Source organism: Eufriesea mexicana, unplaced genomic scaffold (genome assembly GCF_001483705.2).
Source record: "Eufriesea mexicana isolate 0111107269 unplaced genomic scaffold, ASM148370v2 scaffold794, whole genome shotgun sequence".
Classification (NCBI taxonomy): domain Eukaryota; kingdom Metazoa; phylum Arthropoda; class Insecta; order Hymenoptera; family Apidae; genus Eufriesea; species Eufriesea mexicana.
In genome coordinates, this window is record NW_016908953.1 from 1,346,099 (window position 1) to 1,363,572 (window position 17,474).

General features: G+C 40.0%; 1 protein-coding gene across 1 annotated transcript in view; it reads left to right on the top strand.

The window, feature by feature from the left end:
• Positions 1 to 17,474, top strand: part of ec (ubiquitin specific peptidase echinus) — a 133,592-nt gene that overhangs the window by 115,358 nt on the left and 760 nt on the right. Inside the window, exons 4-10 of the mRNA XM_017899091.1 lie at positions 1,973 to 2,137; positions 10,025 to 10,159; positions 11,296 to 11,565; positions 12,265 to 12,639; positions 13,169 to 13,591; positions 13,892 to 14,192; positions 14,279 to 17,474. Of these exons, the coding sequence (XP_017754580.1) occupies positions 1,973 to 2,137; positions 10,025 to 10,159; positions 11,296 to 11,565; positions 12,265 to 12,639; positions 13,169 to 13,591; positions 13,892 to 14,192; positions 14,279 to 17,474 (4,865 nt within the window). The remainder of the gene's footprint in view (positions 1 to 1,972; positions 2,138 to 10,024; positions 10,160 to 11,295; positions 11,566 to 12,264; positions 12,640 to 13,168; positions 13,592 to 13,891; positions 14,193 to 14,278) is intronic.

The window sequence follows — 17,474 nt, forward strand, 5'->3', positions numbered from 1 at the left end:
CTCTTTCCAGAAATTTCTTCTCCCACTCGCTCACTCTTAAAAACACTCTGACTCAGGAGGCCACGATAAAATTTTCATTATTCTTATTGTACAACGATGAATTATTAAACAATATGGGGAAAATGGTGCAAATTATTAATGTCTATTTATTTATTTCCTTTGTTCAAATTTTTAGAAAATGGTTAGATTAAAACAAATATAAATTGAGAAATTAATATCGACGGATACTGGTGACCAACATGGCCGCACCGAGGAGACAAGCGCCTGCCACTGATGACCACCATAGCAGTTACCGTGTTAATGCATACTGCGTAGAATGGGAAACAGTATTATAGACGTTCAGAGTTCAGACTCGATCACTATTGACCATGATCACGATTGTCGCCTGTCTACTTGGAACGAGGACACGAATGAAATGTTGATTATACGAAAAAACTCGGCAGAAAAGTAGTACAAGCGTGACTTCGATAGGTATATGGAAAATAGGAAAAACGAATATATGAAAAACGAGATTGAAGACCGTTAGCCGTGAAATATTCTCACAATCGATAAATGTTTGATTTATTGAATATTCAACTCGCACTAGATGGAATTGAAAAGCATCCTATGGTCGGCTGAGTTTAGGGTTTACAGACGATTGACTGCTGAGAGGTTAGGTAATTACCTGGCTATGATGGCTATTTGTCTATCGTAACGAGGACGCGAATGGTTAAATGGTTGTATTAGTTATGCCAGTCGTTACGTAGTTAGTACAAAGAGCTGGGTGGAAAGTGGCACTATCGTGTCTGCGATATTTGCATCTCGAGATAAACATAGGAAACGATACTTAGGATCACATTTACCGAGAAATGAACGTCAAATAAATTTTAATAAATTTTAATAAATTTTAAGTTAAAATAAAATGTACATTATTTTCAAATCTCATGAAGGGATTCTATGGTACATTTTTATTAATACTATACCGAAGTTAGAAACGTGCAAAATTAAGATGAAGTCCAGATTATCTCGAGCAGTATATAGTATGTGGATTGTCTGTTCTAAACCGCGTTCGGGTCAGCGAACACAAACGTACGAAATAATTAGTGGAAACGCGATAAACTGTGTCACACGACGAACTAATATTTATAGTAAGCAAGCAAGTACGCCGTTCGTTCGCAGTTTGCGACACACCTGTATTTTCTATTTAATTGTCCCGCGGTAAAGGGGTTAAGATTGCTTCTCGTTCGACCAGAAAGCGAGTTGCAAATTCTGCAGCTAAACAAACGGGTGTTTACAGTCTCGGCACTGATAGTTCGCAAGAAACGTTGCAAAATAGACTATGAGACGTGATTTAGAATTGTACGAATATTAACCGCGATGGCTGCCCATTAGTTACACCGCTGTATACATTTCTAAATTCCCGATACGGACCCGAACACACTTACGTTTCAGGACCTGCTGCCGTTTGACATTCGGCTGAATTTACGACCCCCTTTATACTTCTTCCAGCACCGGTGTCTGCCAGGATGACAGAGGAAAGAATATGATAATATATGACGTTCCACGCGAACGCTTCATGGGGTTGCACGGTTGCTTTTTACGATTCCGACTCGACGACATTCGAAATTTTATTTTATTAGAATCCCAATGCATCCGTTTCTTGCTCGAAAAATCGTATACAGGAAGCTTTGTTCGTCCATAGAGACAGGCGTAAAAATTTTCTTAACCTTTCCTTGGAAAATTCGCGAAAACCGAGGTCAGTTTCGATATCCTCGGATAAAGATCCGCTTTCTGGAAATCGAAGATACTGCGGCTATTTTCTGCCGTAACGATTAAAAGGGTGCGATAAATCAGCCGTCGTTTGCTGCTAGTTACTCGCTGAAATTACCGTAATCGATGATCGGTTATCAAGGACTCGTCTGTTTCTATTTCCAGCCGTGTATCAACGCGGATACGGTAGTAACGAGATGCGTTAACGGAACGTTGTTTGCAGGAAAACATTCTTCTGCGTATACATCTGCACATCGCCAGCGGGGAGGCAGAAGACATGTGCAGTGCGAGACACTGCGTGCCGCATCAGAAGTTCGCCATGACGCTGGTTGAGCAAAGCGTCTGCGGAGCTTGCGGCGCCACCTCGGAGCCTCTGCCTTTTACACAGGTCTGTAATCGAATTTTCCCAGCAAATGATCATCTCTTCTTACCTTTTTAAATATAACCACATAATGATTAGAATTGTGCAAATTTCTTTGGGATGAGAATGGGATAGAAAGTTATAGGTGATAGGAATATTCGATAACTCTCCATTTTATTTTAACACTAGAAGAGTTAATCCAATTAAATTATTAATTCTGGAAATTAATTCTAATTCCAATTAATTCTGGAATTTTCCTTTTTGCAATTATTATAAACATATACCTGCTTTTAAATATTTTTAAATATTTTATTTGCGAAAATAAAAATACATGTTTGATTATTTTATTATAAATCAAAATTTATATTGCGAATTAGTTTCTTTAATAAATTAATAATTTCTTCGAAAAATCATTTGACCTCTTGTGGTAAGAATAAGTATGTGTAAAGTACCGGTACGTTTAGTGTTAAAAGAACTTAGTATCGACTCATATTGATATAAAATTGTGATTAATATATTTATTTATTTTCATCGTATCACTAAAATTAATATCATTTATGCCAACTATATACAGGTACCCATTAAAGATCGGTACCTCTAGTGTAAAAGAGAATGACTAGTATATTATACTGAAAACACTGATATTCCTTTTGATCAATGAGATATATCGATTGAGCCGAGCTCAGTTTAATTCGAATTAGTATGTACTCTACTCTCGACATGCAGACCACCATACTCCCATGAAACACTCTTATCCACTCAAATGAAACCTCTCTATTAATGGTAATTTTCCTGACTACCAAAATTACATATAATATTTTAAAATAGCATCCAAACCTGTGCCTCTTGCAAGACTCCATGGGAACTGAGCCCACTTGATAAATATTCGAAATAAATCTGCATCTTGAAAACTATTGAGTAGTTGCTCTTATAATAAAATATTTTCTTGAAATGGATAATTAAATCTACAAACCTGCAAAGTTTCAACTAAATCACTGACCCAAAGGACTTGCACCCTCTTTGTCAGTTTAATTCGAATTAGTAGGTACTTTACTCTCAAACTAACAACTCATTAAATTAAGCTCAGTATATACCAGAAATATCAAGATTGCATATTAAATTGAAATTTTACTGACCGAGTAACCGGTGTAATTTTAGTAATTTTAGCAGCAAAATTCGATCTGAGCCCACTTGATAAATATTCGAAATAAATCTGTATCTTAAAAACTATTGAGTAGTTGCCCTTCTAATAAAATATTTTCTTGAAATGGATAATTAAATCTACAAACCTGCAAAATTTCAACTAAATCACTGACCCAAAGGACTTGCACCCTCTTTGTCAGTTTAATTCGAATTAGTAGGTACTTTACTCCCAAACTAACAACTTATTAAATTAAGCTCAGTGTATACCAGAAATATCAAGATTGCATATTAAATTGAAATTTCACTGACCGAGTAATCGGTGTAATTTTAGTAATTTTAGCAGCAAAATTCGATACCGACTTAGCTGTTCAATATCGACGGCGAGATAACGAACAACGTACCTCTACAATGTTACCTCTGCTATTCCTACGAATATCGGAGATTACTCGAAATTAACCTACACCTACGGAGAAGCAACTTGCACGTGTAACCACATTTTGCAAAAAGCGAAATCACTTCCGAAAGGGAATAAAGAACAGTTAATGCAACTCGCTTCTCCGGAGCCTGTGGCAGTTACCCTGAGCGAGCACGAGATCATCCAGTAACAGCAATTTTCCCCGTCATCAACCTCGCTTGGTCATTACCATCCTCCGCCACGTCTCTAAAATTCCATCGCATTTAAAAGCCCCGCGTTTGCCGACACTTCTGCTATATTATACATGCCTGATACAGGATCCCTCGATAGCGTGTGGCTCGTGGAAAACGTGTTTCTTGCGAAACGTTCCATTACGTTTCAAGGATAGTCCGGAGAATAGTTTCTCCTTCCTCTTTCTCCCCAGGCCATCCAATCCATCTGTCCGTACGATCTTTCCTCGTCAACCAGCTTGGTTTCTTTTCTCACGTTGCCTACGCAGGTAGACCCGGAGACGCGATAGAATGGAAAAAGACCTGCGTTGAAATAAAATTCGCGTTTATTGTCCAGCCCAGGAAAATCGTGGAATCGATGCATCCAAGGGTGGCCAGGCCACTGGGGGAGAAACGAAGAAGGTAAACGGAAGTTGGCCCCTTAGGCTTGGTTTAAGCGATTTAGGGGACTTAGCTAAGAAGCCTCTAACGCTCGCCGAGGTACCGAACGATCGAGTCTCGTGTAAACGGATTAGCTGATAGGGATTTGACGGCTCATTGGTCGCGAACGAGCAGTAGGGAAGGGGTGGATTTTGGGGTATATACACAGAGGGCCTGGAGATACTGTTTCGCGCAATAAAACAGCGTTGAGGGAGTATGAGCAAAATTGGAATTGGTAATCGGCTCTCTGGGGTCGATCGAAGGGTGTAATTGCCAAGAAACAAGGATTCGTTGTAGATTCTTGGAATCAGCTTCGTAGCTCGTACGAAGAAATCATAGCGAAATTAATCCCCTGCACTCGACGATATTTTCGTTACAGAAATGTAGCAATTCGAAGACCTTGTGCCATAAAGTCGATGATATTTTCAAAACGGTAAATAAGAATTAATTGTAAATTAATTGTAAGATATAGAATTATTTTACCTCGATATTCCATGCGTCGTTGGGCAATTTTAAATTCGATTTATTAATTAACAACGTTTCTCCAGTGCAAAGGGTTAAGTGTTCCGGCCCCAGGACTGAATATCACAAGTTAAATGGAGGACTGTTTATGTCCATATTGCCAGTGTCTCTTGATTCGTATACACTCGTTATCACCTAAGTAGTCACCACTTGGGTGAACCTTAGCAGGGGTCAATAAATCACCCTTAAGGCGATAGGCATAAGGACCGAAATTATTTAACACTAGATTTACGAAACCCGTGAATTTGACGGATGGGTTGCTCCAATTGTACGATGGTAACAGATTCAGTTAACTTATATTAAGACTGTTAATATTGTAATTGTTTTTAAATTAAACTAATCGTTAAAAAAAGAAAAGACACGTGGTTTCCTTTACCTGTAAATTTGACAGGTGTCCATAGAAATAGGTATATTAAATATAAATAGATAGCGTGCTAAATATAAATAGATAACGTCCGTAAACCTAGTGTTAAACATCCACCATCGCGGAAAGACGTCGAAGCTAACACACACCCCCAACGATCAACGATGAACGTCCCCCATAAAACCCCTAAGCAGAGCAAGACCAAAGGAAAAAGGATCAAAAAATTTTATTGTTCCCTTATAATTCGATTTTATTATTTATAATTTATTTATATATTTATATATTATATTTCATCGTTCGCGAATAGTCAGCCATTAATCACGCGTCATAGTACTAGCCACAGCTGGTGCATCGTGGAAGCAAATTCGACCAGCATAAATTACGCGAACCAATTTCGCGAAAATGCACAAGAACAGGGTTCTCGTTGCAAAAACGATACCGCAAAATTTGCCTCTCTTGATGGAAACTCTGATCACTATATCGAAAATTATCCGCCATTCTGAGTCATCGGCTAAGCCGTTTCTTCCGGACTCCATCATCCCTCTGTCAGCTTTTATTAGCGTTTGAACCTCGCGGTTTATCTCAACGAAACCGGTTCTGAACGCGACCTGCTCCTATTTAAATGCGCTTCCCTGTTCCTCGCTTTTTCCAGCGTTTCTCTAACCAATCGGCAAAAAATGAAGCAGCAAGATGGACGGAAAGCGTTATACCACGTTTCTTTTCACAGTTTCGCCAGATTTAATCACCGCGAACGCATACCCGAGCGACTGTTATCGCGTTCCTGGTAAACTGCCCCCTGTTCAACGAGCTTGATTATTTCCGCCTCGACTCCTTGAGGAAAGTGAAACTCTCGATTATTCCTCTCTCCGTTTCTGTCATTCGCGTTCCACGTCGGAGTATCCGCGATTTTTGTACTGGAAACGTGCTCAGGTCGAACGCGAGAAGCTTTCCTCGTTTTCGCGCGACGCCATTTTTCTGAGGCTGTTCGAGCAGTATGACAGAGTAGGTGAAGAACGAGGAAGTAATTCTTATTAATCGTTCACTCGATGTGATACATGCTTCCATTGATCGAGGCTAGTGTTCGTCTTGCGTAGCATGCTAGGTGTATTTTGTACTTTTGAATTGGAGAAAATATGAGTATATGTATATAACGTGTTTTGTAATCATTTTTATATATTTCTCTGAAATTTAATTTCGAAAAATTTCATAGATATATTTAGTATCTAATAGTGTCACTAAATAATAAATGTAAATTAATAAATCATATAGTGGCACTAAATAATAATAAATAAGGACCATTATGTGATGTGTCTAAGTAACGAAACGATCGTTTTGACGAACCTTGTCAAAATGGTCTGGTCTTGGGTATTAGTATTGAGGTATTAATATTTAGGTATTAGTACTTAAGCATTAATATTTAGGTATTAATATTTAGGTATTAATATTTAGGTATTAGTATTTAGGTATTCATATTTAGGTATTAGTATTCAGGTATTAATATTTAGGTATTAGTATTCAGGTATTAATATTTAGATATTAGTATTTAGGTATTAATATTTAGATATTAGTATTCAGGTATTAATATTTAGATATTAGTATTTAGGTATTAATATTTAGATATTAGTATTCAGGTATTAATATTTAGATATTAGTATTTAGGTATTAATATTTAGATATTAGTATTTAGGTATTAATATTTAGGTATTGGTATTTAGATATTAATATTTAGGTATTAATACTTAGGTATTAGTATTTAGGTATTAGCATTTAGGTATTAATATTTAGGTATTAGAATTAGGCTTCACAGGATTGAAATACGAAAATACGAGATTGAATAAAATTTTTCCGAATTTATTTCGAGTCGGTACACGTATGTAGATATATCGTAAGGTCGGAAAGACGTGTCGTTGTTTGATTAACTTCGCGTTGAAGACTTTCCATCGATTATTTTGACGGATTTATTAAACAAGGCAACAAAGAACAGTGGAAGAAGCGGGCACAAAAAGTTCCTTATCGTGGGAGTGAGTATATCTCACGGTGTATGGAAGAGTTAATTAAATTTCTAGTTAGCAACATGGAATTACTTGTGGCAAAGTTTCGATAAGATGGCGAGACCAGGCGAGGGTCTGAACAAATGCAATAACGAAAGTCGTATTTCGCTCACGGTACTTTGTAATTACTCTTTTTCTATGATAAAATTATATAATTTTCTGGGAACTTCGCGCCTCGTTGTGCTTTCATCGTGCCTCGCTTGTTTTCTCTTTCATTAAACCAACCTGGACGATTAAATTTTTTAATTCCTTTCCATTCGCCGCAAGCTTTTTGTCTTATGGAAATCAGGCTCCAACTTCCGCGAATAACAGCCATATCCCGATATTGCTGTGCCTTTTGTGATATTTTTAAGACTTCGATTTACGATCTTAAGGTTTACCAAGAATCCCCAATTAAATTCCCTTTTCCTTTTGAAGAATCCAGAAATTAACATTTGTCCCCAATTTTTCACAGAATTTTAACCTACAGAGATGACAGAACAGGTGTGAAGAATTTTTATCGGTGTCAATTACGTTTAGCAATATTCTGAATCATATCCTAAGCAAAGAACTGTCACTGTAAAATATAAAATTGGCAATAGTCACTGGAAAATATAAAGTTGGCAATAATTGCCATAATTTGACAAGTAAAATAGAATTCTCTGCCAGCAAGAACACAAAGAAAAATATTTTACCAACTATTAGCAATAACAGACATGACAGAACCGGTATAAAAATTTTTATCGGTGTCAATTGCGTTTAGTAATACTCAGAATCATATCCTAAACAAAGAACTGTCACTTGAAAATATAAAATTAGCAATAATTGCCGAAATTTGACAAGTAAAATAGAATTCTCTGCCAGCACCAACAACACAAAGAAAAATATTTCTATTATTACAGAAAATGACAGAGATGACAGAACAGGTGTGAAGAATTTTTATCGGTGTCAATTACGTTTAGTAGTATTCTGAATCATATCCTAAACAAAGAACTGTCACTGGAAAATATAAAATTAGCAATAATTGCCAAAATTTGACATGTAAAATAGAATTCTCTGCCAGCACGAACACAAAGAAAAATATTTTACCAATTATTACCAATAACTGTCAATACTTCGAATCGTGTCATAAATAAAAGTAACAGCTCCTAGAACAATGATCGCAACGAACCATAAACCTATCACGTGCGCCAAAACGGAATGACAGAGAAAGTTACGCAATTAGGGCCGAATATATATTCCATATTTAATTCTCCCTGCGAAATCTGCAAGGAATTTAATATCTCTGTTGGAGATTGAGACTCGATATCGGGGCAAAGCGAATTAACGTGTTTCTTAATCTCGTGTCCAAGTTAAGAGGAAAAGTGGACGTTTCCTAACGCGGGGTAAGAACAAAAGCGCAGTGCCCTTTCGAGCACGTTCGCGGCGCATAATCGAGCTCAGGCCACGAACAGCTCACGTGGGTGGAGTTGGTTCTCCCTTCGTGCTGGTATCGGCTGTTGTCGGCCGATTGTAAAAACGCGAAACTCGTTGCAATCTCGTATCGGTCATGGCCGATCGCTTTTACCAGCTGGCTACTACTCTGGAACCGATGGAACGCTGCAAGACACAAGAGAGAGCACGGAGTCGCAACTTTTTCTTATCTCGGGGTAAATGATAGAATAAGCGTGGATTGGAAAGTACAATTAGTTCGTGGATTATTTAAATTTTTCATCGCTAACCATGACCGAGCGTGATAATTATGGGTTCGGATTTAACCAGTTTTGATCGAGATACGTGTCTCGAGTTTCAATTTCTATGGTATCTATCTATGAATTATCGAAGATTGTGGAGAAATTCAAAGATTAACTTTGATTAAGTTTTGGTTAATTTTAACTTTAGTTTTATGTATCTATTAATTATACATGAAATATTATTAGTTGTTTATACTATAATTTCATTATATACATTTATAATTTATGATACTTTTCATTATAACGGTACAATTATGTAGGAAATTATATAAATATATTTTAAATGTTAAAAAGTTTTGGTTAACTTAGATTTTATATATCTATTAATTATATATGAAATATTATTAGTTGTTTATACTATAATTTCATTATATGCATTTATAATTTATGATATTTTTCATTATAATGGTACAATTATGTAGAAAATTATATAAATATATTTAAAATGTTAAAAAGTTTTGGTTAACTTAGATTTTATATATCTATTAATTATATATGAAATATTATTAGTTGTTTATACTATAATTACATTATATACTTTTATAATTTATAATACTTTTCATTATAATGGTATAATTATGTAGAAAATTATATAAATGTATATAAAATGTTAAAAAATGTTGGTTAACTTAAATTTTATATATCTATTAATTGTACATAAAATATTATTAGTTATTTATACTATAATTACATTATATACATTTATAATTACAACGGTATAATTATGTAGAAAATTACATAAATGTATATAAAGTGTTAAAATATAGGCACAAAATTTATTAATTTAATTAAAATTAATATTTAATTCGTTTATTTTTAATTAATTTATTTTATTTATATTTAATTATTTCATTCGTTTATTTATTTAATTCGTAGCCGTCTACAGTCTATAATGACTAGTAAACACGTGCCAAACATCATTTAATTCATTGCCAAACATGATTGTTACCAAAGACATCGATATTCAAGATCGATATTACTCAGCTTCTTTTTCACTCAACAATCGCTTAATTTCTGTAACAACTGGACAAAATTTCGAACTGAAATTTCTTTACAGATGGTCCACTACGTGTCAGCGTCAGCACTGACGTCGCAAGCTCGCCAGACACCACCTAATTCCCGAAACAGCCCGGATCTGTTCGGTCAGCTGCTTCGGAAAGCAGGAGGCATGGGCGACATCAGGGATTGTCCGGTGAGTAACGTCACTTTTCACCGATTGATCGACTCTCTTTCGCGCAAACTAGACCTTGGGGACATTTTTCGATGGCGAACGATTCACGAGTTAGAACCTCGAAGCAGTTCCTGTGACTCGCGTTTGATTCATCCGGCTGACAAGATCAGGCACACTCTCCTTTGGCCTTTCTTGGAAATAATATCCCGCGGACTTTCTCTTTGAAGTGGAACGATAACTATCGTTCGAGTGCCGCGGGCTATTTGGTCGACCGTGTGGATGCTGTGTGGATTCAGTTAGAACCTTGTGCAGCCAGGAAATTCCACGATTTGCAGGAATTTCGACACTGAAATAATTACTACTTTTTCTCGGTCGCCATCTATACTTGGAGATTAAATAGCTCGGAAACTATATTTGCTAAGACCCTAATTATATTTTTTACTATACATAGTGTCATAATAAGATAAAAAATATCATCACCTTTTACTAAAAAAATATTACGAATAATATTAACCCTTAGCACTCGACGATGTTTTGGCTTGAGAAGAGTAGAAAATCAATGATCCTCTACTGAAAAACTGACGATACTTTTTTGAGCATTAAATAAAGAATTGTAGAATTATTTAATTTCAATACCTCGCACATTGTTACATTACATTAAATTTGATATATTAATTAATATCGATCTTCTAAATTTTATGAAATACTTACTGAAGCTCACCTCTCGAGTGCAAAGGGTTAAAAACACCGTTTATTTCAACCCTCTGTTACGTATATTTAAATCTATACCTTTTTAAAATTTTATTTTATTTTTCTGTCATTTGCTATCATAATCTATCAGTATACCATTATATTGTTTCCAAGTAATCTCTGTATAGTTAATATTCATTCCTGGATTCCACTTTTACGGAAAATACTGTAATCAATAATTACCTTGTTATACCATAACCTCGCAAGTTTCTATTTACAGAGGGTTAATAATTATTTCTCGTATATTTCACATAAATATGCATTGTCATATTTATTTTATTATTTACGAATTTATTAACAGAGTTATTTATTATATGCTTTTGATGAAATAAATTCCATGTCTCTGTTGTCCCATCAACGAACGCTGTAATTACCAGCCGGATGATAGAAGATCTTTTCATTTACAGAGCTCTTGCGGTGCGAAAATCCAAATCTGCCGGACTCTGATGAACCGGCCGGAAATAGTTTCCGTCGGAGTCGTATGGGATAGCGAACGGCCATCGTTGGAGCATATCATGGACGTTTTCGCAACCGTGGGAACGTCCCTCAGATTGAGCGATGTTTTCCACAGCGTGGTGGACTCTCGATGGGGTGCCTCGACCGTGCACAATCTCGTCGGGGTCGTCACGTATTACGGGAAACACTACTCCACCTTCTTTTTCCACACTAAACTAAAGGTTAGCACGGATTACGATGTACCTACCCTTAATTATGCCAATCAATGAATCAAACTCGATTCCCATTTACATAAGAAATTAATCTTCTCTCTCTATCATTACACCAAGCGATCTTCACGCTGAAATAACGCATAGTAGCAGTCGATCTGTGGTTAAGTATATGTTACGTGAGATACTTCTCAGAGTACGATCCAGACACGAATAATAGCGAATAAGCACGCCACGTGTAATCACGAGATATAGTACATGACTGGAAGAAAATTATTTGGCTCCGACATGTTCTCGAATTTTGTTCTGTCGTTTACTCTGCTCTTTTTAACCCTTTGCACTCGACGATTTTTTGGCTAACGTGGCTAAGTTTGGCTAAGTTTGGAGTTGACAAATTTTCTGTTATAAAGCTGATGATACTTTTCGAGCAGTAAGTGAAAAATCATATAATAATTAACACGTAGAAATATTTAATTTCGATACCTCGTATACTGTTTAATATTTTAAATTTCACATATTAATTAATATCGAGCTTGGAAATTTTTCAAATGGCGACTGAAAGGCGCCTCTCGAGTGCAAAAGGTTAAAATATAGTCCTTTTAAATCACGTCTTCGATCTTTCACAGTGGGCCAAAAATATTTTCATTTTACATAGTGATTATTAAAAGATAATAAATTGATGGTTGGATTTTTTGGCAATTTTTCTTCCAGGTGTGGATCTACTTCGACGACGCTACCGTCAAGGAAATAGGCCCACGTTGGGAGCAGGTGGTGGAGAAGTGCAGAAGGGGTAGATATCAGCCGCTGCTTCTGCTGTACGCAACCCCTGGTGGAACCCCGGTGAACACGGAGAACGCCCCGAAAACCGTAACGCCTTTCCCGAACGGAAATGGACTGAAGACACCCCCGAAGAATAATGTTCGACGATCGATCACGCCCAGCCCGGAAAAACCATCGATCAACAGTACTGCCAGACGTGCCATCACGCCCAATCCCGACAGCCCTCCTCACCCTTACACGCAGCGCAGGATTTACAGCGATTATCAGAATCTGACTGACATTCAGAACAATATCTTCGGCAATCAGGTAAATTTCGCGTTGATGATCTATGTGACGATACGATTTATTTCAATCACCGTTAACCCTTTCGGTCAGAAAAATTAAATAAAAAGATTGAGACAAGTGCTACCGTTCCTCTTAGCTCCCTTGGCAGAGAATTGCAAGTTCTATTGCGATGGTTAGTTTTTCCTTTCGTCTTTTTCTTCAAAAAATTTTCGTCGAAAGATTTAACACTGAAGATTGTATAATGGCAATGTTTCCATCTTTGACACGTCGCTTCGTTCTGTGGAAGAAACTTCGTGGCGACACCTGCTGTAGCGAAAGGGTTAATAGACTAGAGTCTTTTAAATATTGTTTAATAAATCATCACACATACGTGAGGTCAGAAATGTAGATAAAGATGTTTAACAAAATCGTAAACGAAGCTTGAAGAAACGTAACAAAATATTTTTCATATAATATGCAAATTCAACTTTATGGTAAATTATTACGAAACGCAAAGAATAAAGAGCGTAGTGCTATGTATGGTAACCAAGGATTTTATTTTCCATCGAAGGGTGTCGACACCGTGGACGGGGAGGCAGAATCGAAGTATATCAGTCGACGTGCGGTGGAGACCGTGATGCAGCAGCAGAAGAAGCAGCAAATGCAGTTGACGCGCAGTCTGAGCGCAGGATCGACGCCGCAGGATGCCATCAGTATTCCGGATCACTTGAACGTGCCTCGGAGGCGAGATTCCGGAAACTGGTCCGGCGATCGGAACAGCGCTTCCTCGAGTTCCTCCACCACGATGGACAATCCGTATTTGTATATCGTAAACAAAATGCAGAGGAACTCGGGCGTGCCGAAAAGCCCGACCAGCAAGTCCGGAGAACTCTCGAGCAGCAGCAGCGGCCATTACGATGCCGGATACGACTCGTATTCTTTGTCTTCCACGGACAGCCTTCCGCTACAGCAGGGCCTGAAGCATAACCTGCAGGTACGTCTTGATCTCCGTAACAGTGAAATAGTAACATTGGAAGAATACGAGAAATAGACAACGCAAGTGTGACCTAGAACTTTTCTGTGCAACGTTGGCTCTGGTCAAACGTATTTCTTTGATTTTAAAACGCGACGAGTTGGATTATTTATGCGTTGAAATATTGGCTTCCTTTTTATTCTTCTTTGTAGTTTAATTTTTGTGAGCCCGGTCGAAAGAGATTTACAGTGCTTGCACTGTTCTGGAAATATAAATATTATTAAAACACACGAAAGAGTTAAATCGATTTACTTAACATAGCTTGCCCAGATCCCGGAAGGCTACCAAGCTTCCTCAGGCGACGACTGCGAACGCCTCTGCAAGGAAACCGACGCGCTCCTGGACAAGTCTCGAGCTGCCGAGGATGCAGGTGACCTCAGCACCGCGGTTGCTCTGTGCAGCGCAGCCAGTAGCAAAGCTAGAGCCGCCATGGATGCACCGTACAATAATCCTTACACGATCACGATAGCGAGAATGAAGCACAACACTTGCTTGATGAGGAGCAAAAGCTTGCACAGAAGGATGTTGCAGGAGCAGGCGACAGCTAATGGAGAAAAAGAAGGTCAGTTATTCGACGAATCTTATGGAAATTAAATTATTCGTGCAACTCGTGGTTTAATGTCTAACATATGTATCTAATAATTTTAGAAGGTGCACCGGAAGGTAGACACTCGCGAGAGAACAGCAAGTCCAGCCAACACTCTCGTCAGAGTTCCAGGGACAAGGGGAACCATTCTAGACAGAACAGTCGAGAATTGCTTGTAAATGCGCCAGCCACGACAAACGACAAGCCAGCTACGAAGAGCATCGAAATCTACGCCACCTTGCCAAAAAAGAAGACTCTACGCAGTAAAGCAACAGCCGTGAACGTGATCGAGGACGAAGAGTACATGCTGTACGATCGACCAATGCAAAGGACAGGTCTGTTCAGTCGCACGAAACGTTGCGACGACGATAAGAAAGACAAGAAACGAGCTCGAAGCGAGGAGAGGAACAAGAACGTCTCGAAAGACTTTTCTATCGCACCCTCTAGATCTTCTCCCTCGCCGAAAGGAGCCAAGGTAGAGAAGTCGAAGGATAGTGTCGACACTATTGCCAACAACGTGCGAAATTCTCAGTCCAACAACGCGAACGGTGAGCAGAAACAGGGAAAGAAGCAACACAAGATCCGTAGGAAACTGTTAATGGGTGGTCTGATCAAGAGAAAGAACAGGAGCATGCCGGATCTGCGGGAAGGACAGGATGGACAGGCGAACGCCAGCGTGGAGGGAGCCTCCAACACCTTGCCGAAACAGTCAGTGGACGATTCCAGCGTAGGTTTGAAGGGTAACGAGGTGTGCCAGTCTCTGAGCGGTTATCTGTCAGAGGGCCACCTGGAGTTCACCGGGAACAGTAACAGTAGTCCGGGTAGTACGAGCAACCCGAATTTGGAGAGAAGTCGTCTGATGAGGAAAAGCTTCCACGGCAGCGCCGGCAAAGTGTTACACGTGGCGAAGGTTCCGCCGCCTCCTCCGCTCAGGACCACTTCTCAGCTTAGCAAGTCTAAGTGTTCGGGTGAAGTGCACAACGAGCAGCAGTCCGAGAAATCGGCGTATCCTGCGCCAGAGGGTCAGTGCGTGTCGAATCCACCTCAGGAGCAAAATGGGACTTACTGGAATCACGTGAACGCGACGAATTCTAACGGAGGGTCTAACAGGTCGTCCAACTATACCGATTATTCGTCCGAGTCCCATTCGCTTCCGTTCTTGCCTTCATACTCCATGGAACAGAACGTCGCGAACGTGCCCACGTCCTGTCCCTCGAGCTACAACAGCAAGCCTAGAATCCAGGACGACGTGGTGCAGTACGCCAATGGGATTTTGTACGAACCCACTTTCGTGGTTACCAGAGCTGACGTGCACAGTGAGCAGAGTCCAGTGAAGCAGCCAAATCAGGTGGATTCCTTGCCTCCGTATCCAGAAGGTGGAAACGTTTCTCATTCGAGACAACCTAGCGAAGATTTTCCACCCCCGCCCTATCCCTCTATCCATTCCGTGTCTCATTCGAGGCAAGCGAGCGAGGATTTCCCACCACCGCCACCACCGATCGACGAAAGCTCTAATCACGTTCAGGACAGCCAACAGCAGCAGTATCATCAGTATCAACAGCAGCAATACCAGCAGCAGTATCAACAGCACCAGCAACCGCAGCAGCGTCAGCAGCAGCTGGATAGCCAGCATATCACCAGTCTGTTGTCACAGTTGCAGATGAAGAGAGATCAGATTCTGCCCTGCGAAGCTCCGAGAGAGGACAAGAGGCCGGAAGAGCAGGAGGAAGAGGAAAAATCGTCAGGAGAAACCTGGCTGCGCGAGTTGCAGGCTAAACAGGCTGAAAGGAGGATGAAGAAACAGGGTCCTCTCGAACAGGATATTCCTAAAGTTAGATCATCCGCTCCGACGATCCCTGGACCAACGATAGCTCGAAGGACGAGCGACCTGATGATGAATAGCCTTGGTCAAAGCTACGATCAGGCCAGTCGTGACGTACCAGACTGTCCAAGGGTTGTTTCCTCCGTGAAAGACATGGCGGCTAGATTCGAGCAGATCAAGCTGCAGCCGGTCACGAAAACCGAACCTGAACAGAAGGTTCCGACGAAGCAGAACGCGAATTGCGTTTCTCCTTCTCCGATGCTGGATACTCCTCAGGAAATTCAGCACACGGAGGAATCGAGACCAATGAAACTCTCCTCGGAAAATCTGGCGAACTTTACCAAAACTGAGAGTCCCTCGAGTCAGTCGATCATGAACTCTAGCTTCGAATCCAGTTCCAGTCAGAACAGTTTCATTTCCACCACGGCTCCGAGTAACCCCATGCAAACGCAGCAGAGTGGATTGAACCAGGCCATCATGTCGATGTCTCTCACGCTGCCGCATGAAAACGGTTTGCCTATCGACTATCCCGAGGATGACATCAGCGAAGTTGCCATGCAGAATACCATTCAGAACACCACGATCCTGCCCAGCGAAGATGACATCGCGCCGAGGAAAGTGAAACGACGAATAGGGAAGAAGAAAAGCGTGTCGTTCTGCGATCAAGTCGTTCTCGTGGCTACCGCTGAGGACGACGAGAAAGACTCTTACATACCCAATCCTATTCTCGAGAGGGTCCTCCGTTCAGCGATGAACAAGCCAGAAACTGCCCAAGTTCTTCGCGAGATCAGAAGTCTCCAGGAGGCAGAGATGAACCGAGAGAACTGTACTGCTACCAAGTTCCAACAGCAGACTCTGCCATTAAAAAGCGAAGCTGACAGCGTCCCTGCGACTCCGTACCAAGATCAATTGAGGAGCGTAAACCCCATACCTATCCCAGACACCATTAAGCCCACTTTTGGCAGGCAAAATTCGAACGAGTCAGTAGGGTCGTTGGCAGACAAGAAGCTGTGTGCTTCATACGGCAACGAAGGCCAGGATGTTGTCAGAGACACCTACACAGGGCTGCCCAATGTGGCAAAACCTCCCACGTCTTATTCTCCCCAACTGCAGCAGCAGATAAGGTATTCCCAGAATGGATACATGCCATATTTGCAGTCTCAGTCAACCTATCCTCAAGCACAGACGTCTCATCCCAGAAACCAAGGTATTCCTCTGTCTCAGACTCAAAAGCCTGCCAGCCCTTACCCTACTCAGATCCAGTACGTCCAGAACAACGTGCAGCAGCAGAAAACAATGTGTCAGAAGAACACCTACCAGACTTACTACCAACTGGAACAACAGCACAACCAGATGAACAAGCAGATGTCCCAGCAGCAGCAGCAAAACATGAATCAGAGGATCACCAACCACAACGCGAGTCCCATAACGGTTCA